Source organism: Daucus carota, chromosome 7 (genome assembly GCF_001625215.2).
Source record: "Daucus carota subsp. sativus chromosome 7, DH1 v3.0, whole genome shotgun sequence".
In the NCBI taxonomy this organism is placed as follows: domain Eukaryota; kingdom Viridiplantae; phylum Streptophyta; class Magnoliopsida; order Apiales; family Apiaceae; genus Daucus; species Daucus carota.
The window spans coordinates 37,103,832-37,127,879 of NC_030387.2; the positions used below are offsets into that span (position 1 = coordinate 37,103,832).

Sequence of the window (24,048 nt, forward strand, 5' to 3'; positions counted from 1 at the left end):
TTAAAAAACTTTTGGCAACTTTTTATCTTTGTAGGTAAAGCCATTTATAAAATTCGACAGCTAAATAAGAAGGTTTGGCACGGTTAGGTGCACCTTATAAATTGGAATAACTTGCTCAAAAGATGAGCAGGAACATTCACAATTCCTTGCTAGTGAAGAAAGATTGCTTCTTACAAAGGCCATCATAAAGTTTCGCTAAAAACAGATTTAATCCTACAAAATTAACTCACATGGTCACAATTCGTTTGCTGGTGCAGCCTAGGAATCCCGAAAAGTGGTGGTCCATATATCACACAGCATAATCCTTGAAATGATTTTACAAAATAGGCAGTGATAGTCCAAAATCAACAAGCATTGGGCGGTAGAAATATTTGAGCATATGTACCTGTATGCTTATTAAGTGGAGAATTTCTCGGCTCCTAATGGTCTCTGCAAAGCTTCACAATGCTTGAATCAAACTTAGGTCTGCCTGTACTTAATGACATTCGTCCCTGAAACCTGTTAAAAGTAGAAATAAGAACAGAATGGTGAGAAGAGTAACCAAAATTGCCAATACATGATGCTTTTATTTATTTTTTAAGTTTTTCAGTATTTAAATAGGCTAATTAGATATTAGTAGGACATTAACGGGATTCCAGAGTACTCAAGCATTATGAAGATGAAAAGCATGTTACAGACTTTCTTTCTAGAATTTAATTCACTGCGTCTAAAATCCAGATAGCATATCATAAATTCATAATGCCTGGACTATAAATAGGATAGTTAAGGTTTCCCATATATACCGAGCATTACTATGCAAGAACAGCGCCAGCCTGACTATATTTCTTCAGCTTCTGACCTCTCAATCCATTCCAAAATGCAGCTGCACTCATCACCTTTTTGCTGGGAGGCTGAACTTCGGTCACCTGGCAATGTTTGCAGAGTAATAACTTGATAAAAATTACAAGAAGCTTACAATCACCTCGTGTCAAATTTAACACAAAATAATACTTTCTGACAGAAACATATCCAGCACTATAAAATAAAGTGCCAGTTATGTTCTGGTGGCTGTACTTTACGCCGGTTTATGAGAAGATGGTCAAGCCTCAAAATTCTCCGAAAGGTAAATCGATTTAACATTAAAGGCATAATCGAGTAAAAAGTCATAATCAATAAGTTAGAGATTTTGATCTTCTTCACATTCCAAAGCTTAGTTATGGATTCTACTCTCCATGTGAATATTTTGTACCTCAAGTGTTGTGCCTCCACCACACGGAATCAGCAGAGAACCTTTTGTATAAATCACTTCATCAGTTTCGTAACTCTGATTATTGTTAGTGCTGTAGATTCTGGTAGTAATGATTTTGAGCTCAATAACACTCTGCTGGCCACTTTTCTGGTCCCATACTACAACCTTTGCTCGGGTCCCTGGCCACCCTGCAAATGCCCGAACCTAGAAATGTATGTCACGACTTAAGGCTACATAAACTTAAACCTCGATAAATGAATACCCTAGGGACTATAGAATTTTATTCCCTTATCGTGGTTTAAAATACATTGTGAATACCATGTTGGGACCGAGAGTAATTTTAATTTATTGACGTTCATTAATTATTGGGTTATTCGTTTATCGAGGTTTATCTCTAATCAGTTCTAGAGAAGTAAGTGCATACTTTATTATGCAGGACCGAAGCTGCTTCATCAAAAGATAGCCAAGACTCCTCAGGTGTTATCTGCCAAAAAGCTACAAGTGTTATTGTTAACATACTGATAAGATACGGTGGTCTCAACTATAATACAACAGACTTGGATATATAAGGGCTCATGCACGAGTCAATTCAGATTCAATCCCTGTTCCCGTTTCATTTACACTATTGCTTGCAAAGGAACTGCCATATATGCAATATACTTGGGGTTCTCAATGGTCAGACGCAAATTAAGGCTCCGTCTTGGAGAAGTGCTGAATGCAAAAGCTAGCGACTGTTTGCACACACACACACACACACAAGTTTTTATTTTTAAATCTTAGAAATAAAATGAATAGGGTTCAGTTCAATGGAGTACCCTTAAATAGAGTACTAATTCGAGGACTATGTGTTCTGTTTACTAAATATTGTAACACATATTGCAGAACATACGGTCTCCAATTAGTACCCCAGTAGTTTGTACTATGGGTAATTCACCAAGATGCCTAAAACTACTAGATGGATATTATAATTCCATAAAAATTCAGAATGGTAGTTCATTTCAAGAAAAAATTGGTGAAAAGAGCGCACATCAAGTACTAATTTGATGTAAAGCAGTGCACTAAAAGTAATTACTCAAGGGTAACTCAATACAACTTTTAGGCTCACAATTGGAGCCTGTTTGGATTAGGGATAAATATCAAGTAGGTCACTCATTTCGTCCAAATGTATCAATTGAGTCACTGATTCCCAAATTGACTTAAATGAGACACTCATTAGAAAAATTTGTATCAAAAATATCACTCTATCATTAGTCGAAATTTTGAGAGTATTATATATTGAGTTTCGCACATTTTTTATAAATGGTATTACATCCAAATGAAAGATTTTGAGTTCTAGCATTTTAGATAATATTTTTAGATTTTTAAAAATTTATCTCCTATTTATTTTTATTTAAATCAAATAAAACAACCAAAAAATTAAAAATAAATAGTTGATAAAATTTTAAAAATCGAAAAATATTAGCGAAAATAGTAGAACTCGGAATCTTTCATTTGGATGTAATACCATTCATAAAAAATGTGTGAAACTCAATATATAATACTTTCAAAATTACAACTAACGATAGAGTGATATTTTCGATACAAATTTCTCTAATGAGTGTCTCATTTGAGTCAATTTGGGAATCAGTGACTCAATTGATACATTTGGACGAAACGAGTGACCTACTTGATATTTATCCCGTTTGGATTATCTTGGAAAATCTTACTTTTTACTTTTATTCTAAGCAGCTGATTCCAGAATATATAAATATCCAAACACTTCGCATCATTATATAATCACTGAATAGCATGTTTACATTGTCTAATTCAGCTGCCAAAATTAAGAACAGAGTATATCTTCGAACAAGTGGCAAAAATCAAATAATTGTGGATTATATAATAGAGGTGCATTTTTGTATTGATGCTAGTGATATGAAAGTGTGATCTATTGCAGAAAGCTGATCAATTTTTATAGTCAAAAACTAAGATGAAATCATACCTTTGGGGCTAAGGTAACTGCAGACTCATCTTGAGGTTTTGCATTAACCATTGCTGATCCATCAAATATCGAGGGTAGCTCACGGATCAGAAGCTCCGATCCTGCATAGGGGGGGGGGGAGATGGGGGGGAGGGGCATATAATTGATGCATATTAACAAGGGAATCAATAAGCTAATGCTATCTAGCAAATAGAAGCTAATGCTATCTAGCATATACGCAGCATATCAATAAGATAACTCTATTAGTCTATTAGAGCATCTCCAACGGTGTTGGCTAAAAATGGTTGGCTAAATTGGACTTGTAAGATATTGTGTAAAATTTATTGAACTTGTAAGATATTTTGCTTCGATGGTACTCGCTATATTTTAAAAATAGTATGTAATTATTTTAGATCGTTATAAATATAAAATATCACTTGGATATGGTAACTGATGATGTGGAATCTTGCCAAGGGTCTCTAGAGGTTGGCTATATATAGCCAACATCAGGAGGTTGGCTAAAATTATAGACAACAGCATTGTCCCATTGAAGTTGATTTTTTTCACATAATCTCTATAATTTTTATTTATAATATGTATTAATTATTTTTAGCTAAGGGTTCTACGAGGTTGAAGATGTTCTTATTGGGATCTCTAGATAAGGAACACTCCTAACTAGAAACAATAATATGAGACAATTGCAATCCTCATTTAGAAAGAATCGCAATCCTCGTTTAGAAAGATCATGATCCCCCCAAAAATATATTTACATATTGGCGCCATGGGGTGGGCGAGGGGATAAGTGATGCATATTGACTAGGGAATTAATAGCTGAATCCATGTTTGGTATTGTTGTTATAACTTATTTCCGAAAAGCAGGTAAAAATCTGTTTGGTAAATCTAAAAACAGCTTTTCTGATGGCAGATTTTTAGGCCCCAATTTTATAGGAGGAAGATCTCAATGAGGAGTCCCCAAGAATATATACACTGTCCTAATAACTATGGGCAGTGATCACTTTGCACATCCCAGTCAGATATTTATAAGTTATAACTGAGTCACAGAAAAAATAAGATTAATAAATTGGCATACTTTAAGCGTGAAAATAATGGAAACAACATACCTCTATTAAATAACAACTCAAGTAACTCTGGTGCCTGCACATACATTAAAAAAATAAGGGTTAGTGGATGCCGTTGAAAAAATGAAGCTAGCAGTAGTTAACGCAAAGGTTAACTCTTCAAAAATTAGGTGATAGTCTTCTATAAAGAGCATGTAGTAGGAAGAGATTATTATTTACTGGAAGCAGCAAATGATGATAATAATGACCAACTTGACTTGATCAACAAACATAAATCACAATATTGACCAGTGCCGATTTGATCATATACTAATTCTTTCATTCATTGGCATGTTTACTCATTAATCTTTCTATAAAATGGTACCTGTCAAGTGTCAGGTGTTGTGCTTACCTTAATATGATCATCAACTTCCATTCTTTCACAAGAAATAATGGGTCCGGCATCCAGTGCACGGACAGTGAATGCTAATGATACTCCAGTTTCTTTTGCACCATCCTGATGTAGAGCACTCAAAGATGAGGTTGAATTTCATAATGACAGATATAGTAACATGATTAGTTGATATTGCACCTGCAATGCTCTTTGAACAGGAGCTGCACCGCGATACAGAGGCAGCAGACTTGGGTGTATATTAACTGTCCCTGAAAAACAAGTAGTTTCAACTTAGAAGGAATGACCATCATATCAGCAGAATTACATAGTGCAACTTCGCAAATATAATGCTCTTAAAAAAGAACATCTTTTACTCAAGGATCAATCTGGAAATGAAGTCAATTACCAATACTAATAATCCAACTTATGCAGTGATGAATAGTCAGAGCAAGAAATTAGAAAATAAGACACAATAGACACCACAAGAAACATAGCTAGACGGTCACGAATCAGACTTTTGACTTGAACAAATATGTCACGTACATAGATAGCATAAACGTATAAATCAATGGTGCGTGTAATGACAAAGGTCTCGACTGTCATAGTTCCTATCAGGACAACGGAGCATGACTGCCCAAGTCATATCTTATGTATCTGGGGCCACTTGTGCAAATTCTTCCTCCTACAGATTTCCAAAGACTGTGAGGTTTGAAAAGTGTTCTACAAATTTTCATGGCAGATTCCAAGATAGTCCTTGGTGAACATTATACTTCAATACCAAGCTTTATCATGCACCTGCCAAAGAATCTTAGGAATAATAAAAACAAATAGAGTTCTGACTAACCAAGAGAAGGTATTTTTAGAAACTTGCTAGGTAAAATATTTCCATACGCCGCAGTAATGCAAAGCTCAGGCTCCAAAGCTTTAAGGTTGGCTATAAACACATCCTGCATGACAGTAAATGCAAAACAATCTTTTGTTTATGTAGTCTCCGATTGTTCTCATATGAAACAATGAGAAAATTAGAATTCACACTAACATTTGTTTACAGTAGTTAGGAGAACAAAATTCATAAGTGAATTTCTACGGAACCAAGATGAGTTCAGATATTCTATCAACAGACTCAATGACAAACTATAGCATACTCACTAAAACAGTTCATCCTTGTTGTAGCACCAATCTGACGGACCCTTTTATGCACAGTAACCTGAAACCTATCCTCATGCTTCAAAGAGTTTCAGTGTCTATACTCTATATAGATTGACAATTTTTTTTCACTTCTACAAAGAACTAAAGGCTATATTTCTGTAAGCCATTATAAACTCTTAAAAAAAATTCATACGTGCTTAGCATCTCTAATATACTGCCAGCGATAAATTTCTGTTGCTATCTATGTTACTCCGACTCAGGTATGAAGTGTCAAATACATATCCGAGTGTCGGACTCGAAAAATCTTAAAATTGGGGACACGTTCCTATTTTTTGGACACGGGTACAGGACACGGCATAATACATTAATGAACAAGCATGTAAAATAGATACCTTAACAAAAAATAACTATCATGTTATGATCAAACATCAAACACAAATTTGTAAGAAAATTTGCAAATTCAGGATCTTCTGTGCTTGTTATTTTATTTATGCTTCTTTCTTTATTGCTTTTCTATTTTACTTAAATGTGGTCTTTTAGTTGGTCAAAGTGTCCACATGTCAGTCAAAGGATCCGACACGGAATAAGTGTTGTGTTCGAGTGTCCAAGTGTCAGACACGGGTACGACTACCTAAACAGAAGAGTCGGAGTAACATAGGTTGCTATTTCTACAAATAGAACTTTCATAAGAAGTCTGAAACAATCAGCTATTGTAATCTATTTATCTGTATATGATCTTTATCCCTTTCAATTATTATGCAAAAGTTCAACCCTATGAGACGAAAAACACGGGCGCCTTTACATAAATAACTATATTAACTATGTAGTATTATGATAATAGATAGCAGAATTACCTCGCCAGCTTTTGCAGGTGTGAAAATAAGATCAGAAGGGAAATCTCTGTCAAGGGCGTGTTGAGCAACAGGAGATGGCATCACTTTTCGCCCCCTATTTCTTCCTGAAGGTGGCTGAGTAACTACTGCTGCAATCTAAAATCAAAAAAAATAGCAACTATAATCACATCCACTTGTCCTTTTAATTTAAAGCAGCATATAAGTGGCGTCCATAAAATCTCAGTGCTCCTTAATTTATACTGCATATGCATTCAAAAAAAATCACTGATTGTAAAGCATTGAAAGGATTAGGTTTGGAAAAAGCACCAACGTCAAATAGGTAAATTTTTGGTCGATCTAGAAAATGCCATAACAAACAATTTTGGTTTAAGAACTAAACCTTTGGATGATTTCAATTACAAGAAATTTAAACAGTCACACACATTTGTCTCCACCGAAACTCAACCTCTTGTTACCAAGGGTAAGGGGTATACACTATGCACTAGGCTAAAATGCTAAAGATCATATTTGAAGTACTTACACTCCAGTGGTCTGTCCAAACATAATCAATTCACACTAAAGTTGTCGACTTCATGAAATTAACATCCCAAGCTTTACCCGTCATTGATAACTAAAAATGGCATAATGTAAATTGTAATCGAAATCAAAGACCCAGATTACCAGGAACACATAAAACTAGTATACTGCAAAATTGAGCTTATTTTATACATCAATATGCAAAGATTCGAGATAATATAATCTATTGAATCACTGTTTTGACCAGTTGGGTACCTGAAATAAAGAGTCTGGAGCAGAGGAAGCATTAAAAAGAGCATCAAGAACAGAAGCAGATACCTAAAAAACATTCATCACACAATTAACAATTACCTTGAAGAAAAAAAAAAATACTTGATTTTTAATAATAAAATATGTACCTGAGGAGAACCCAAGAACACAAGTTGCTTCTTTTTAGTAGATTGACTCACACAGCAAGAAGATGATGAACTACAACAGAAACGCCTAAGCATTTGCGATGATGCAAGCATTTTGATTTATGGGATTTTGGGGGCTTTTTATTAGATTAAATTTGGGTTCGGATTAAAAAAAAATAATCATAACAGAGTATAAATGTGTGTATATGTGTGAACAAGTAAGCAAGAAGGGCTGCCTGTAAATTTAACTGATAGGGTGCTGGTTGGTTTATCAACATTCAAACACAGACCTCCGTTTTTCCCCAAAATATGTTTTATTCCCCAAAATTATTATTTATTATAAAATACTTTTTATTTATTAGTTCTTGCAAAAAATATATTCAAATTTTGAATAAGACAGACAAAGATTCGACTTAACATAAGTTTGCTATAAAACGGAATGATCTTTCAACAGCTAAATTTAAAAAATGAAGGATACAAAAAGATTAGAGCTGCCTTCTACTGATACAGTGATAATTATTTTTTAAAAAATTTATCCATGAAGATTTATGATTAAGATATTCGAGTCAATAAAATGTATACACACTAAAAAAATCTCTATATAAAAAGCATATCTTACAAAACTAAGAGCGGAATTAATCTCGTCTAAATCTGGAATGAAAGGGTGTTGATCCCGGTTATCACAATTTTTAAAAAAATGTCACCGCATATCAATGTTGAATAAGATGGTCCCGACCTTATTTCACAATCCAAAACACTAGATCATAAGTTGTTTATACTCTTTTTTTTTTAATGTTACACGATTTTATATTTTTGAAATTATAAACGCTATTTTATGTAACAGTTTACTTCTAAAATGTCAGATCATTTTACGTCAACACAATCTAACTTTTCTTCTAAAAATTAAAACGTTGGATTACTTGTCCAAACTCTATGATTTTGAATATCAATAATGAGTTTTGCGAAACGCAGGCCTTTTCTCTAAACCGAATAAGATACTTCCAAAGGTCTCTCTCGAGAAGAACAAGTGACACTCGTCAGAGAAGACCAAGACTTCTAATTTCGGCATCACTCCCCGAAGATCTGGATGATCCAACTCTGTCCTTTACAAAGAAGGTAACGATGCTCACATGTTACACAAGTTTTAGATATCCAATACCAGAACTTATGATGTGACTGACAATCCTACAAATCACATCCGAATTTTTTTCATAAATTGTTATTGCACCCTGTTTTAGATGCGAGACCACATAAACTGATTTACTAGTGATGTTTTGAATGTCTCGACATTGATAGAAAATAATGATCTTTCTTGGTTTTTCTGAAGGTGTTTTTATTAATGTGAAAGGCTGAAAGCTTCACAAGAAACTAGTTTGGGAAAACAATATTACTGGAAGTTCGTAATACAACAGAAATAAATGCTTTTGAATTGCAAAATCTCAAAATTCTATTAATAAAATGTTTAACAGAAACTGGGCAATTCTATGGAACTGAACGCTTCTAATTCAATTTTCACCTTTGCTGCGGATGCAAACCTGAATCTTGTGATCCCATGGAGAATCAATGAGATCTTTTGTAACCACAAGAATAGGTTTTGGAGCAAGGCCCCCCGTCCATCTTGGCAGGCTCTGTGTCACTGAAGTAACTCTCGCGGATCTCTGCACGTTCCCTGCTTCCAGATCATACGAATACTCATTCTGCACAGACCTCGAGCCCACGCAGATCACATCAGCCACATTGCCTAATGCATCGACACCGTAGTTAAGGATGAAAAGTGTGTGGTCTCCTGCTTCCTGAAGGAACTTGTACTTCGTATTAGCACCTATATGAACAGGAAAAGACGAATCAAACGTGAAGCGTATGGCGGAAGCTGAGTGCATTCCTGCAAAGTGCAGATACAAGTCCCTGCAGGAACCATCGAAGCCACAGCCAGGAAGAGGACAGTGACATGGTTCGTAGGTGCAAGATTGCTGATGCTCGTGTAACTCGCGTTTCATAGTGTAGCTCACGGCTTCTTGGCACCCGTACTTGCTGTTGAAACAAGTGATTTTGATTGCTTTGAGAAGCTCCTCTAGGACACGGCTACAAGTGTAACCGATGGAGCTGCAAGAAGGGCACGTGTTTTGAACTCCGTAGTAGCAGGTTGAACAAGTCGTGTGCCCATTGACGCACTACAATGTAATTCAACAAGCAAAAACATAAGATATAGGGCTGTTTGGCGGAATTTCTTTTAAGTGCTTATGCGTTTCTTTTAACACTTTAAATTATTTCTACGTACTGTTTGACAAAGACAGAAGTACTTCTTTTGGGTTTTTTAAGTCAGAAGCTGGAAATCAAAAATGCTAGCTTTTTTTTGGACTTTTTTTAGTGATTGACTCCACAATAGTAAAACCGTCACAATAGTAAAACCGTGTAAAAATTTTCCAATTCAAAAATTTAGGGAAAAGGGGAGATATATAGTAAGAAACAGACCTCGAAGATAGGGATGTAAAAGGTTTTGAAACAAATGGAGCACTTCAACATATCAATGTTCTCGATGCTCACAATATTTCCACTTCTTATTCCTCCCTCATTCATTTGCGGTTGCAAAAGGGAGCTGAAACCTCCAAGACCATTCGTAGCACGCGAGTTATCAATCTCAGGCATCTCAGCAATTTCGGCACCAAAAGAGATGTCAATTCCAGGCCTTATTCCAGTGGCATCAGTAGCATAAGAGGTGCCAATTCCAGGCTTACTCGTGGCACTGGAGTTGCCAATTCCAGGCCTTGAAGTACCACCTTCTGAAAATGAACCACGTCCACGTCCATATCCACGTCCACGCCCACGACCACGCCCTCGTCCACGACTACGTCCACGTCCACGTCCCTGGGAATGCCCTCTTGTTCCTTCTCTCTCATCATCTTCCTCCTCCTCATACGGTGTATACGTATTATCCGACAAATCCTCAGTCCACCCGAATGCATCTTGAATTGCGTCACGGCTACGCCTATTTCTCAGAGTTCGGCCTCCCTTCTCGAATCTTTCCGGGACTTGGACTTCTCCGCATGGTTCTTGCAATCCATTGCATGTTCGCACCTCTCCAGCTAGGGCTTGGGTTTCATGGGTGTTTCTTTCTTCCCCAAATTGTGTATATAAATCATTGGATGATCTTTCCATTATTCAGCTTAAGCTTCAATGGGTGTGAGTTATATAGTGAGCAAACAAACCATGCATTAATTGTCATAACTTTTTTTTCTTTTTTGACGAGGATTGTCATAACTATTTAGTCCAAAAAGAACCACAGCACCATAAGGAATGTAATATTTTGTTATTAGTTGTAACCTTTACCGGCATCAAAGATAGATGAAATCACTGGTATATAACAGCATTTTCAATGCGGATGCTAAATAAAATTGCTTAAAATGACAAATCATCAAAAATATTATTATTTTATTTTCACTTTTTTCATTTGTACTTTTGGCAACTTTTACATAAAATTTTGTTCCAATGATTCACACCTAAACTTGCCACATATATATATTTAAACAAGTACGAGTATTATAAGATAAGAAACTATATATCATTTTTTTTTCTATTTTAGGAGAGTACCAATGGAGAGCGCCAATGGAGAGCCAACAAGAAAGTGACATGCCATGACATATGACACTTTAGCACTCTTTTGACATCCCATTAGAATTTTCCCGAATGGTTAAGAAAATGTTAGAAGTATCCAGTTCGGTGAAATATGGTATAAAATGAAATTTGAAGTATCCAATTCAGTGAAATATGGTATAAAATGAAATCTCGTATGTGTATTAAAATTTTTAATTAAATCATTTCAAAGTGTCAAATCACCAGTGTCATGTCATTTTATAATAAATTTTATATAAAATTTTGCATTTCTAGTATTATTTAAAATAGGTTAATGGACACCTAAAAGATGATCCACAAACGGAAGAACCATGATTTTTAATTGATCCAACGCACAAATATCATATTTGCATATAATAGCATATCTCAATTCAATATTTTATTAACATGTAGGTCGATATGTTCAATCGAGAAGTCATAAGTATGCTATTTGAATAAAGAAAGAAATCAGGTGTTATCTCTTATTCACATATATACCTAAAAAGAGTTAAATTTTCGGATCCATCTCTTTCATCTATATACAAATATGTCGAGCATAAAAATCAAGAAATAAAAAATATTAAATATCTGAAAAATTATTTAATAAATCTTTTCAAATACTAATATGAGCTGGTTAATGTTTAACTATATCCTTCTATATATAATAGGATAATTTGATTGTTTGGTACAAAACCGTCGAACACATACAAATCATAAATTTTATTGTTTGATAAAGTCAGAACTGTATAAATATAATAATATATTATATAAAACAAAATTTATATTTATTATGTTTAAAATTAAATAGAAGTAGGTCTTGCAAATAGCATATGTTTACTCTTTTTAAGTTGTAAACAAAACAAAAGGATGATTTATAAAAAATAAGTGAAAAGTAAGTTTATAGTTAAATATGACTATTATATCTTATACTTAAATGTCGAAAAATAAGTCGTTATTTTTTATTATTCGATGAACGGTTAAAATTATATAATAATAAGAATAACAAATTCTAAAGAGTCCTTGATTTATAATTAAAACATATCTTTACCTATTTATTTATAATTTTTTAGATAATTTTAGTTATCAGAACTTCATGTGTCCAGCAAAAATACTTATTTAACAGCCAAGAAAAATATATTATTCAAATATGTTTATCAATTATCAATTATTTAGAAATCTATTTTCACTAAAAACATAGATTATTCTAACATAAAATTTATCTCTTAGATAGTTAAATTAAATTTATAGCTCACCTACAAATCATAAGCTAATAACAATATTATATTAAATATGGTTAATTCTTAATTATCCATCCGACTTGCTATGCACCGTACCGTGGCTCCACCAAAACTTAACCAATAAAATTTGAATTTAATCCGACCTGATCGAGACTTGGCCATTTCAATCCGAATTAAGGCCTAAATCTCAAATTGTCTGGAATTTTACAACATTGATGGTGTTTGTATAACATCTTAATTTTCTGATAATCCTTAAGATGTTTGCAAGAAGCATAAAATTATATCAGTAAAATAAGCTAAATGGTTAACTTAGAGAGTCCAAAATATGTGACGGACGCTCATTTATAACATATATAAACATTCACGTGTAGGATATATAATTATCCAAAAAATAATGTTATTACAAAGAAATTAAAAAATTATTTAGAATCAAAAAATTACCCGAACGGGCATTTTCATTTGTGTCGACCTTTTTGATAAATTAGTTAATTCAATAATAAAAAGTCATACGAAATCTACATAAATAGTCGCGTCGAACAAACAAAACACAAAATAATCACTGATTAATCCATTCTTATTGGAGATAAAATCACTTGATTTGTTGAAGAAGACATTTATACATGCTCTAATCCATTCTTGTTCGAGATAAAATCACATGATTTGTTGAAAAAGATATTTACACATGTTTCGTCACTGTCGCTTTCGTCATAACCAGTTTGATATCGACTGAGAATGCAATCTCTAACAACTATTATTACTAAATCAAGCACCTTACTCACACAAACAGTGAAAAAATAACAGAACTCACGCAGACACTGAGGCAACAAAAAAATAAAACCAAACGCGAAATAAACATGACAAACTAGCAACCTTAGACTTACAAATGCAAACTAGCAACCTTAGACTTAGAAATGCTTAAATAAAATACTAGCTAAATCAAGACGATCCTCAGACCTAGGAAACAAACCTACAAAAACAAAATAACTCGAACCATTTTCGACAACAAAATCACCGGAAAGAACGAGAAATCCGTAGTTCCGTGGAACTGGGATTTGAGAAAAAAAAAAGCCAAATCAGAAAAGGCTTTGAATCCCTAAATCCGAAAAAACAAACTAATGCCAAAATTCAAAGAGCACAGAGGAAGATTTTTAGGGAAATCAAAACTTTAAATAAGGTTTATTAAAAGAAGAAAAAGACACAAACGAAATAAAAGATTTTGCGGCTTTACACCGGTATACATCCGATGGATGCTAAGCAAAGAAAAAAAGAGGATGAGAGAGTTTACCCAACACCTAATATTTTTCACATTTCGTTTCCTTTGTGTCAACCTTAATTAAACAAAAGGGTCCAGGTCCCTGACAGCCGTATGCCAGGGACTGGTTATACAACTCACAGTTTCTTGGCAACTCACAGTTTCTTGGCCGTTGGATGCATATCCAGCGGCCAGGATCATATTAAAATTTTAATATGTCCGGCGCTTTTTAGCGCTAGACATGGGAATCCCCGTCCAGCGCTAAAATTTAGCGCCGGACATATTAAAATTTTAATATGATCCTGGCTGCTGGATATGCATCCAACGGTCCAGAAACTGTGAGCTGTTTAACTCGTCCACAGCAATCGATTGCTGTGGACCGCTGCCCTAAACAAAAACGGACAAACAAATACAGCAGCAGATCCCAAATAGTAAAAGTCAGAAACAACATATCAAGTCAAAGAAGTCTACAATCACAACATATAAATAATTTGCAAATACAATATTCTTAAATTTTTTTAAAGGGGTTTGAAAGGAAAAAAAATGCCAACTTTTAGGGAAAACTAATAAATTTTTAAAAAGAACGCAACAACTCTCCAGTGGTTCCTGACCTCAATGCTCAATGTAATGAGTTTGGATTCGGCAGGTGCCCACTATATTATTAACTAAAGAACTGCTTTCAAGTCGGTTTTTAACCTTTTCTGCGGATGCAAATGTTGATCTTGTGCATCCCAGAAGAGTCAATGAAACATTTTGGAACCACGAGAAAGGATCTCTGAGGCAGGCCAGCCATCCATTTTGGTTGGCTCTGTGTCGATGAAGTTAACTTGACGGAGCTATCTGCGTAACTTGCTTCCAGTTCATATGAGTACTTGTTCTGTAAAGAGCTCGGGCCAATACAAATTATATTGGCTACATTTCCAACAGTTTGGACACCATAATTCAGGATGAAAAGCGAGTGGTCATGTTCTTGAAGGAATTTGTACTTCATATTTGCACCTATATGAACAGGAAAAGAAGCATCAAACTTGAAGCGAGTGGCTGAAGCTGAGTGCTTGCCGGCGAAGTGCAGATATATATCCTTGTAGGAACCTTCAAAATTACAGCCAGGATGGGGACAACAACATGGTTCATAGCTGCAAGATCGCTCATGCTCACGTTTCATATTGTAGCTTACTTTTTCTTTACACCCATACTTGCTGTTCAAACAGGTGATTTTTACTGCTTCAAGAACTTTCTCTAAGGCACGGCAGCGATTATAACCGATCGACGAACAGCAAGAAGGGCACTTGTTTCGAAGTTTGCCACAGCAGCTGGCACAAGCAGTGTGCCCATTATCACACTACAATGAAAATTGACAAGCAAAAAAAACTTAAGATGTAGTAGTAATGTAATAAGTAAACACCGAAATTGCTCATTTACAAACTGCAATAAATAAGGCTTAGTTTAGAAGAAATTGTGAGTTTCTGTAAGCTCTTACATATTACTAACATTATATAAAAAATAAAATCAGGTTACGAATGTATAACAGGGTTAAAAGCTATCAATATGTTGTAATACTGTATTACTAGTTAGAGGCTAGCGAAATATTAAAATATTAGTCTTAGAGAGTTGTCTTCAGGACAGAGAAGTCATTAGCAAAAAAAAAAAGAATCACAAGAGTAAAGGAAACAAGACTGATGATTTAAAGCCAGAAAAATCAAGTGAACTACTCGGAGACTGATAAACAAGTAGAGAAAAAAAACATGTGACAGCTTTTTGGAACTAAACTTGTCAAACATTTAAGGACTAAACAAATTTACCTTGTGTAGCATTATGCTAAAGTGGTATATTTCATACTTGGAAGTCATATTGTATTCATTGCCAGAGAAGCAACTTACAAGTTTCACGCTAAAGTATTGCCATTTGTTACATCCTAAAGGATTTTTCCTATGTGTTTCATTTTAACACATAAAGCTAACGAATCCAACCCAGGTATAGACTGCAAAGGACTAATTATACTTGTCAGTAGTAGGAACGTGTACCCCAGATCAAAAGATACTTTTGCAAGTACTTCTGTGTTCTAGGTATACACAAATATTAAATTTGTTTCACCTGAACTAGGAACACAGTCAAATTTACCAACTACCACCTCCATATTAGTTAGAAAGCGTCGTGGACTTGTTTTTCTCTGTGTTTAGTCATGCATCCATAAAAAAACTACTTAAACATTGGATGGTTCATCATCCATAGAAGAAGGGGGTTTAGGCTTTAGCAAAGTAATTGTAATTATACATTTATAAAGCATATTTCCAACAAGAAAGAGGTACACCTTTAAGACTTCAATCACTTTGTTATATAAACACCTATAAAGAACTTATAATATCATTTCAAAATACTAAAATTTCTTGAAGCATGTGCCACAAATCCAATAGAACCTTAAAAACATATATCAAGTATAAAAGAATATCAACAATGAAATCCAATCTTGCAGATATAAATTTGGCTTGATCAAGTTTTAAATTACCGCTATTTCTTTTCTTTACTTGAATGCAATATTAAGAGATAGGACGATGCATTAAGTGCAAAATGTCTACAGAAAGATACTCTTCAGCTCTGCTTATATGTTGGTGTAAGTAAAGTTTGCTACTTGTGTCATCCTTTCACGACAAGTTGGGAATTGAGCACAGCCAAACAGGTTAGTCTCAGAACCTTCAATGGATTGAGTAGGGCGAGGTGTACTTAAGTCTCAACCTTTACCCTACTTTTAGGAATATAGAGACTTTCCATAAAGACACCCAGCTTTTAAAAAAAGAAAATTCTTGAAAAGTTTCGGAAAATGTTGAAAATTATAATAAAAATGATTTTAAAAATTTTGAAAGTTTTTGAAAAGCTAAACAAGGTTTGCCACTTGTCAATAAAAAAACCCAAGGTTTGTCACAATATATGCAATTTTTACAAACTATGTAAACACTAGATATATACATGCTAAAGCCATGCATACAAAACTAACATGTGCTCTGTAATAGCTGCAAATATAAATAATGAATCTACCAAGTTCCACAAAAGTAAAGTAAATGTATTATTGTATTGCTTAATATGTGAGATCCATCTAAGATTTATCATCTTCAAATACATAGAATACTCCGCTCCATATAAACTAAGACATGTACTCCCTCCGTCTCAATTTATAAGTCTCTTTTGCTTTTCCAAGGGTCAAATTGACTAATTTTTTACCAATTATTAAAAAATATTTATTTGTTGTTTTACAAAATAAAAGGTTACATAAAATAGACTTGATTTATCTTTTGATGATATTTTTTTTTATTTTTTTTCAATTATATAATATCTATAATTTTCAGTCAAAGTATAGTCAATTTGACTAGTCAAAAGTCAAAAGGGACTTATATATTGAGACGGAGGGAGTAACATTTTCCACAACTAGATATGAGGAATGGAAATTTTAATATTCACAGCACAAAAGAACATCGCAATTACCAAACTGCAATAAATAAAGAGAGTAAGGATTTCAGGTAACATAAATATAATATTATAATTTACACCTCCGTCTTTAGTTTACTATCAAGATAAGGTATGCCAGACAAAAATAGACATCCAAAGGAAGGTAAACGTAAATATAATTTACACCTCAGTCATTAGTTTACTATCAAGAAAGTATTCCCGACAAAAACAGATATCCAACATGATCAGAGAAAGGAGTCCTATGCTATTAGCTATTACTGTTTCTACGCAAAAAGATTGTGCTGTCAACTAATCCGCCTTTTGTTATAACTTCTTTAAACTTTCTCAAGTGTATCCCATGTAATTAACAACAAAAACAGATTGTGGACCTCTTATTGGCAGTTCTATCTATAACTGGCACACCAACAAAATTCTACACAGAAATGTGGTAAGAGCAGTTCAGCACAAATCAAACACTGGCCAGTATGAAATTTTTATATCTAACCTATGTTTTTAGGGACCTTAATTTTTTTTTATCTTTGGTGGCAAATAATACTGCATCAAGGAGCCATACCATAGTAACTCATCATGCCTAAAGTTATTTTCAAACCTAAAGTAGATTGTCTTTGTGACTTTTCCCTAAGAACACCTAGACTTGACCATTCAAATACTTCAAGGTTAACTAGCATGACATCACAAAAGAAAAACCAAATAATAAAAATAGCTTAATTGGTGTTACGTCAATGTCCTCAGTAGTCCTCTTACTCATACTTGTCTCCCATTCCCTTCTTCCTCAACTTCTTCTATAAGAGAACAATTTAGACAAATCATCATTTCTCATAAGTTACCATTTCTCAAGAAAACAGTCTTTTTCAGAAAAAATCAAAAAATCTTTCTTCAGGATCAAAAAAGTCATCAGGGTAAGGCTCCGATCTGCCAAAAGGATCAGCAAAATGGTGTGGTTCAGACTCAAGGATGACATGTTTTACTCCACTAGAACGAAAACGAGGTTTCTTCGTCCGCAAACCAGAGATGCACAACAAGTCTCGGCCCGAAAACGCTGCAAAGCATATTTTATTAGAGGAATTAATTTACGAAGATTTGTAGTTAGTTGTATGGACTCAAAACATTCATATATTAACCCCTCCCTCTCTCCACAACCTTCTCCATCATCTCCACTCAGCGACAAATATAATCCATTAAGAAGATAAAGGTTTGTATATGAAGAAGGTGCTATTATGTTGCGAACACCAGATCAGCGAAAAGTGGGACTGGGCATTGTAGCTCCATCCGACTTCCTTTCCTTACCCCCATCTCAATCGAAAACACGTTGAAGATCCCAGAGGCACTATTGACTGGAATTGTAATCGCAAATTTAATGTTCAAGTCCTTCTTCGATGCAGGCATAATGACAATCACAGGGCACAGCAACATTATCAGGGAAATTAGGGTTATAATTATTAAAAGATGAAGAAGAACAAGGAAATAATTGAAGAAGTCGGAGATTTTTGGTGGTGGATTGAAAAATCTGCAAATGTGATGGTTCAATTCAAATTACTAGTAAGTTCATGTGAAGAGAATCATGGGCTCAGATACTGTTTTGATCACTTTACGAATCATATGATCAAATTTATGTTTGTGCATGTAAGATATATCTTGTTTTCTTATATGTTGTCATTTTCACTTTTTACAAAATACCACACAGGTACACACACAAGCTGCGGGTCTTTATGAAAACGGCCTCTTCATTCTTTTGAGTGAAGGTAAGGCTCTGTACTTCATACTCCCCAGAAGCGGTTTTGTTTATCATCTTAGACAGATATGAATCCAAAATCACTTTAAGTCGCATCAGTGATCCGCCACGTGTGGGTCTAAGAGTTAGGATTCCTCGAGTCCGGAATCCTGCTCTGTCAAAACTCCTCCCCAGGTTCGGACACTTCTTCCTAGGGTTACATAGGAGTTGCTCCCACATCCTCGGATTTCAAACTTTTGGCAGATGGGATGGAGACAAGACATTATAATAGATGGTTGTTGTCACATAATCTTTTACAGGATGATACAAATGAAGCGTCCTTAAGCAACTTGCCGTTACTCAGTTGTACCTATCTAACTCAGGCTTCAGCGATGGCAAACTTGTGTGGTGTGGATGTGATGTGATTTATATACATATTGACAAATTGCCGGCCTTTTAATACAGGTGCTAGTTCTACTTGAAAATGACTGACGTCGACAGGTAACCAAGTAAATTCTTCGCTTGCATAATTATATTGTTATAAAAAATATATATTAGGAGAAAACTAAGCCTGTATGCTACATCATTACTTCTCCTGCGTGTCCTCCCCAGGACCTTAATTTTTGTTTTTTGTTTAGCAATCACAGAAGCTGCATCCTAGTAATTCATCATTTCTAAATTTCAAAAAGGTTGGTACCCTAGTAAATCACCATTTTCAAGATTTCAACTGACACACATCTGATTCTGATCTGGTGTAGTAGACTGTCTTTTATCCAAATCAGAAACCTATTTCCAACTAGACTTCACACTTTAAATACCATGGTGTAGATGACTACCATGAAACCACACAGACTATAGGTGCATAATTACAAACATATATATTACACAAATATATTACATACCTATTTCATTTCCGTAATATTTCTCAACTAATTGATTGTTTTGTTTTTCAGAAATAAAGAATTAGATAACGGTAGAATAAAAAGGTGGAGAAAATTTTGAGGGGAAAAAGAAAAGGAGCGAGAGAGTCCAAAGCCCTATTTTTTTTCACTTGTGAACATATGTTCCTCTCTTCTGTTTGAAAAAAAGCCTAGAATTGACTAGCTTTTAGTTTCTAGAGAAATACAATTTTCTTTTATTAATATCATTAGCATATTACTAAATGATTTCTTCCGTCATTCTTATATTTCTACACTCATATATAAGTTCGTATTTTCTGCCATCAAGCTCCATTAATAGTTTTGGTTTAATTGTATATCTTGTTTGCCATGGTCACGTTATAACCAAATACACAGCAATATGTCATTGCAAGACTTTAGCACAGTGCACGCAAATAATTTTACTCATCACAACCTAAAATTATAAGGGAGAACAAAGGACAACAAAGAGTAGACGAGGACCCTAATGTTATTAGTACTCAGCCACAAAAATATGGCAGTCGGTAAGGACCCTAATTTAATACTCATCCACAAAACAATAGCCATATGCCAAGAAATTTATCAATCAAACAGCAACAAGAACTTTATCCTAGTAACTACATAATTTTTAGATTTCAAATCAAACACATTGAATCTCCAATTTTGTAAAGCAATTAATTGTCTTTTCACCCAAATCATAAAGCTGTCACCCGACCCGACCCGACTACTTAACTAGCATAAAACACAGCACAGCAATCAAAAACAGAAATGCACACATTTATAAATAAACTGGGAGGCAGTAATTTGGGGAAAAAGACAGTCGAAACCTGGTAAACAGGACTGGTGAAAGCATCAAAACAAATAGGGCAATCCAACACATCGGTATCGGTCAAAATTGCAGGACCGTGTTCACTAGTTCTCCCTCCACTCCCGGATGGAACGACGTCGTTAGAAACAACATTCGCCAAATTCTCAGAAGGATTGTTCATCATAAGCGGTCTTGGAGTAACTGGCGGACTCGGACTCAGTGTCGCTTCTTCTTCCTCAGAGTCATCATCTTCATCATCAATTTGATCATCTTCACCTTCACTGGCAGACGATGTAGATAAATCATCAGAAGTATCATCAGGAGTTTCATCAGACTCTGTCTGAGATGTCGATGCGCCAGTAATTGCAGCGGAGGTTGTACCGATGGTCGCAACGGCGGGGGTATCGCTGCTGGTGCCTTCATGGCGGAGGCGGGAGGGGCCGATGGCGGGGGGATTGCTGTTGCTTCTGCGATAGTAGAGAACGGCAGAGGGGAAAGGCATACAACGTCGTTTGGGGAACCTCGCATCTACGTCATATTCCGATTCATCTTCCGATGAGGATGAATTCTCGTCAGTTAAGGATCTGGCCATGATTGTAAGTGTAATTGTGATTGTGATCTCGGCGATGGGGTGTTTGTGTGAAGCCCAGCACAGAGGGTTATCTATTACTCGGTGATACTGGGCCTTTTTATCGTTTATAGGAACATATTCGCCCTTTTTAAATTACAAATGTGGGGTTAATCATATGTTTTAAAATATTTTATTTTGTATTCTTTTTTCTATTTTTAATATGTGAAATTATTAATATCATTAGTATATTACTACATTTCTTCCATCATTCTTATATTAATTACTAAACTCATATATAAGTCCGTTTTTTCTGCCATCAATCTCCATTACTAGTTTGTTTAATTGTTTAATCTTGTTTGCCATAATCACGTTATAACAAAATCCACAACAATATGTCATTGCAAGACTTGAACGGAGTGAGGGCAAATGATCCACTCATCACAACCCTCAAAACAACCGAAAATTGAAGGAGTACAAAGGACAACAAAGAGCAGATAAGGACCCTAATTTTATTCATACTCGGCCACAAAATATAGCAGTCGGTAAGGACCCTAATTTATTACTCATTCACAAAACAATAGCCATATGCCAAGAAATTTATCAATCAAACAGCACTAAAACAATAGCCATATGCCAAGAAATTTATCAGTCAAACAGCACCAAAACAATAGCCATATGCCAAGAAATTTATCAATCAAACAGCACCAAGAACTTTATCCTAGTAAATTCAGATTTCAAATCAAACACATTGAATCTCCGATTTTGTAGAGCAATTAATTGTCTTTTCACCCAATCATAACGCCCTCACCTGACCCGACTACTTAACTAGCATAAAGTCACAGCACAACAATCCAAAACTAAAATGCACACGTATATAAATAAAACGACAAGCGGTAATATGGGGAGTAGACTGTCGAAACCTGGTAAACAGGACTGGTGAAAGGCTCGAAACAAATAGCGCAATCCAACACATCGGTATCAGCCAGAATTGCAGGACCGCGTCCACTAGTTCTCCCTCCACTCCCCGATGGCACGACGTCTTTGGAAGCAGCTTTCACCAAATTCTTCGAAGAATTGTTTACCAAAAGCGGCCTCGGAGTAACTGCCGGTCTCGGTGTCACTTCCTCTTCCTCAGACTCATCTAATTCATCAATTTCAACTTCTTCATCTTCACCTTCACTGGCGGAAGATATAAATGAATCATCGGAATCCGCCTGAGATGCCGACGCGGCGACGGTTGCAACGGCGGTTGTAGCGTTGGAGGCGGGGGTGGTGGTGGTGGCGCCTTCACGGCGGATGCCGGAGGGGCCGGCGGCGGGGGGATTACTGCTGCCGCCGTGACGGTAGAGAACGCGAGAAGGGAAAGGCATACGACGTCGTTTGGGGACCCTCAAATCTATGTCATCGGAATCCGATGAGGATGATGAATTCTCGCCGATTGTGAAACGGGGCATGATGAGTGAAGTTGTGATTGTAATCTCGGCGAGATGGGGTTGTTGCGGAGAGCTCACACACACGGTTATATATTACTCGCTTCTACTTCCTTCTTTTTTTGTTTATAGAAACAAATATTTTACCCTTCTGAAATTACAAATGCGGGGTTACTCGTATTGCAAAAAGATTGATTTTGTATAATTTTCTGTTTTAGCAGGTGAAGTAATTTTAATATTTGTTTGAAAGTTTAATATTTAAATTTAATAACATGACAAATCACTGTAAAATTTTTCGTGTTATCGATTTAGATTGAATGATTATATTTATTATTGAACGACTGAGAAAGATATAGATTATAGATTGTTCAGGAATCTGATTTTATAAACCAGACATGATGTCTCACAACATCATTAGAGTTTTGCTCAACGGTTATTAGGGTTTCGAATAACAGTCAATATTTAGATGAATGTTATCATCTTTTTTGTAAGGCAAGTTGGAACTATTTGAAACACCATATAAAAGGACATATGAGAAACTAATCGGAGAGCATCTCTTTAGGGTTAAAAATCAAATAAAGATGGAGGAGAAAGTAATGAATATGTACTTCTGAGAGAACTTCTATTAGGTTAAAGAAATCAAGTAATGATAGAGGAGAAAGTAATAATATATATGTATATATATTATTTTCCCAGAGCGCCTGACTAGGGTTTAAAAATGAACTCTTTGAAAATGATACATGCAGTGATTATAAATACTATTAGATGAGTCGTTTCAACATGCATGAGTTCAATTAGGTTAAATGGAATTTTTGCAATGAGACAACTACCAAACATGAATAACTAGAAAAAAATATGTCAGCATGATTACAATATTTAACGGATGATAAAAAGAAATGGTTGGAGAATCCAGTCTGTTATCTTCCCGACCTTTCTTCTGTTATCGATCTGCTGAGAAGTTTCAATTACGGGGTTCGATATTGATTGATCTTGAATTTTTTTTACTCACCAAATCAGGTCTGCAACTTGAACTTGTTAATTTGGATTTGTTCTTGTATGTTGTAACGTTTGTTTCGTGAGAGTATGGGTGAGCAAAATAATTTGAACCCACTCTCACCAATCATTACAAACCGTCTAAACTTAAAATTATGATTATCAAATGATTCAGATCAATTGTGATTTCATTTATGCTGAATTTGATTTTATTCAATGAGTGTTTTCTTATTGCCGACAGAAGCTTGTGAAGATCTGTAAATGTTGATGACCAAGTTTTGGTGGAAATTTGATACTTCAAAAGATAAAGAGAATATATTGGATGTATTGGTGTAGATTGTACTTGACAAAAGCAAAAGATGGGATGGGATTTCGAAGCCTCCGTAATTTTAATATTGCAATTCTTGGAAATCAAGCCTGGAGGTTGGTAACTTGCCCTAACAAGCTGATGAGTCATATTTTTAAAGGTATGTACTACCCCAATAGTTACTGCTAAAATCAGTTCC

The 24,048-nt window shown here is 35.0% G+C and overlaps 2 protein-coding genes across 4 annotated transcripts; both read right to left on the bottom strand.

Annotated features, from left to right (window-relative positions):
• On the bottom strand, positions 1 to 7,827 carry LOC108193150 (uncharacterized). Of its 2 annotated transcripts, XR_001801100.2 has the most exons (13): positions 7,555 to 7,827; positions 7,412 to 7,474; positions 6,641 to 6,775; positions 5,482 to 5,584; positions 4,836 to 4,906; positions 4,656 to 4,760; positions 4,307 to 4,340; positions 3,207 to 3,307; positions 1,653 to 1,712; positions 1,229 to 1,432; positions 783 to 905; positions 386 to 498; positions 1 to 304 (listed from the first exon to the last, which is right to left on the bottom strand). XR_001801100.2 is itself a non-coding variant. In XM_017359679.2 (12 exons), exons 1-11 carry the CDS (start codon positions 7,663 to 7,665, stop codon positions 792 to 794), a joined length of 1,101 nt encoding a protein of 366 aa, XP_017215168.1. In that variant the 5' UTR covers positions 7,666 to 7,827; the 3' UTR covers positions 1 to 498; positions 783 to 791. The 2 variants fall into 2 exon arrangements, 1 of the variants encoding a protein (XP_017215168.1); XM_017359679.2 differs by having other exon boundaries at positions 1 to 498.
• A 6,275-nt stretch (positions 7,828 to 14,102) lies between these two features.
• LOC108196273 (E3 ubiquitin-protein ligase SINA-like 7) lies at positions 14,103 to 22,689 on the bottom strand. Of its 2 annotated transcripts, none has more exons than XM_017363488.2 (2): positions 22,040 to 22,689; positions 14,103 to 14,992 (listed from the first exon to the last, which is right to left on the bottom strand). In XM_017363488.2, the coding sequence occupies exons 1-2, from the start codon at positions 22,571 to 22,573 to the stop codon at positions 14,342 to 14,344; spliced, it is 1,185 nt and encodes a 394-aa protein (XP_017218977.1). In that variant the 5' UTR covers positions 22,574 to 22,689; the 3' UTR covers positions 14,103 to 14,341. The 2 variants fall into 2 exon arrangements, with proteins under 2 accessions (XP_017218977.1, XP_017218976.1); XM_017363487.2 differs by lacking the exon at positions 22,040 to 22,689 and adding an exon at positions 20,568 to 22,019.
• Positions 22,690 to 24,048: the final 1,359 nt, after the last annotated feature.

Bases quoted from the DNA above. Each gene is read 5' to 3' on its own strand.
- LOC108193150 (XM_017359679.2), bottom strand. From the start codon at position 7,665: ATGCTTGCATCATCGCAAATGCTTAGGCGTTTCTGTTGTAGTTCATCA. The intron at 5,585-6,640 runs GTAATTCTGCTA...ACTGTCATGCAG, and splicing joins CACCTGCAAAAGCTGGCGAG to GATGTGTTTATAGCCAACCT. The intron at 4,761-4,835 runs GTGCAATATCAA...GCTCTACATCAG, and splicing joins CTGTTCAAAGAGCATTGCAG to GATGGTGCAAAAGAAACTGG.
- LOC108196273 (XM_017363487.2), bottom strand. From the start codon at position 21,140: ATGGCCAGATCCTTAACTGACGAGAATTCATCCTCATCGGAAGATGAA. The intron at 14,993-20,567 runs GTTTCGACTGTC...TTTTCATTGTAG, and splicing joins TCACCAGTCCTGTTTACCAG to TGTGATAATGGGCACACTGC.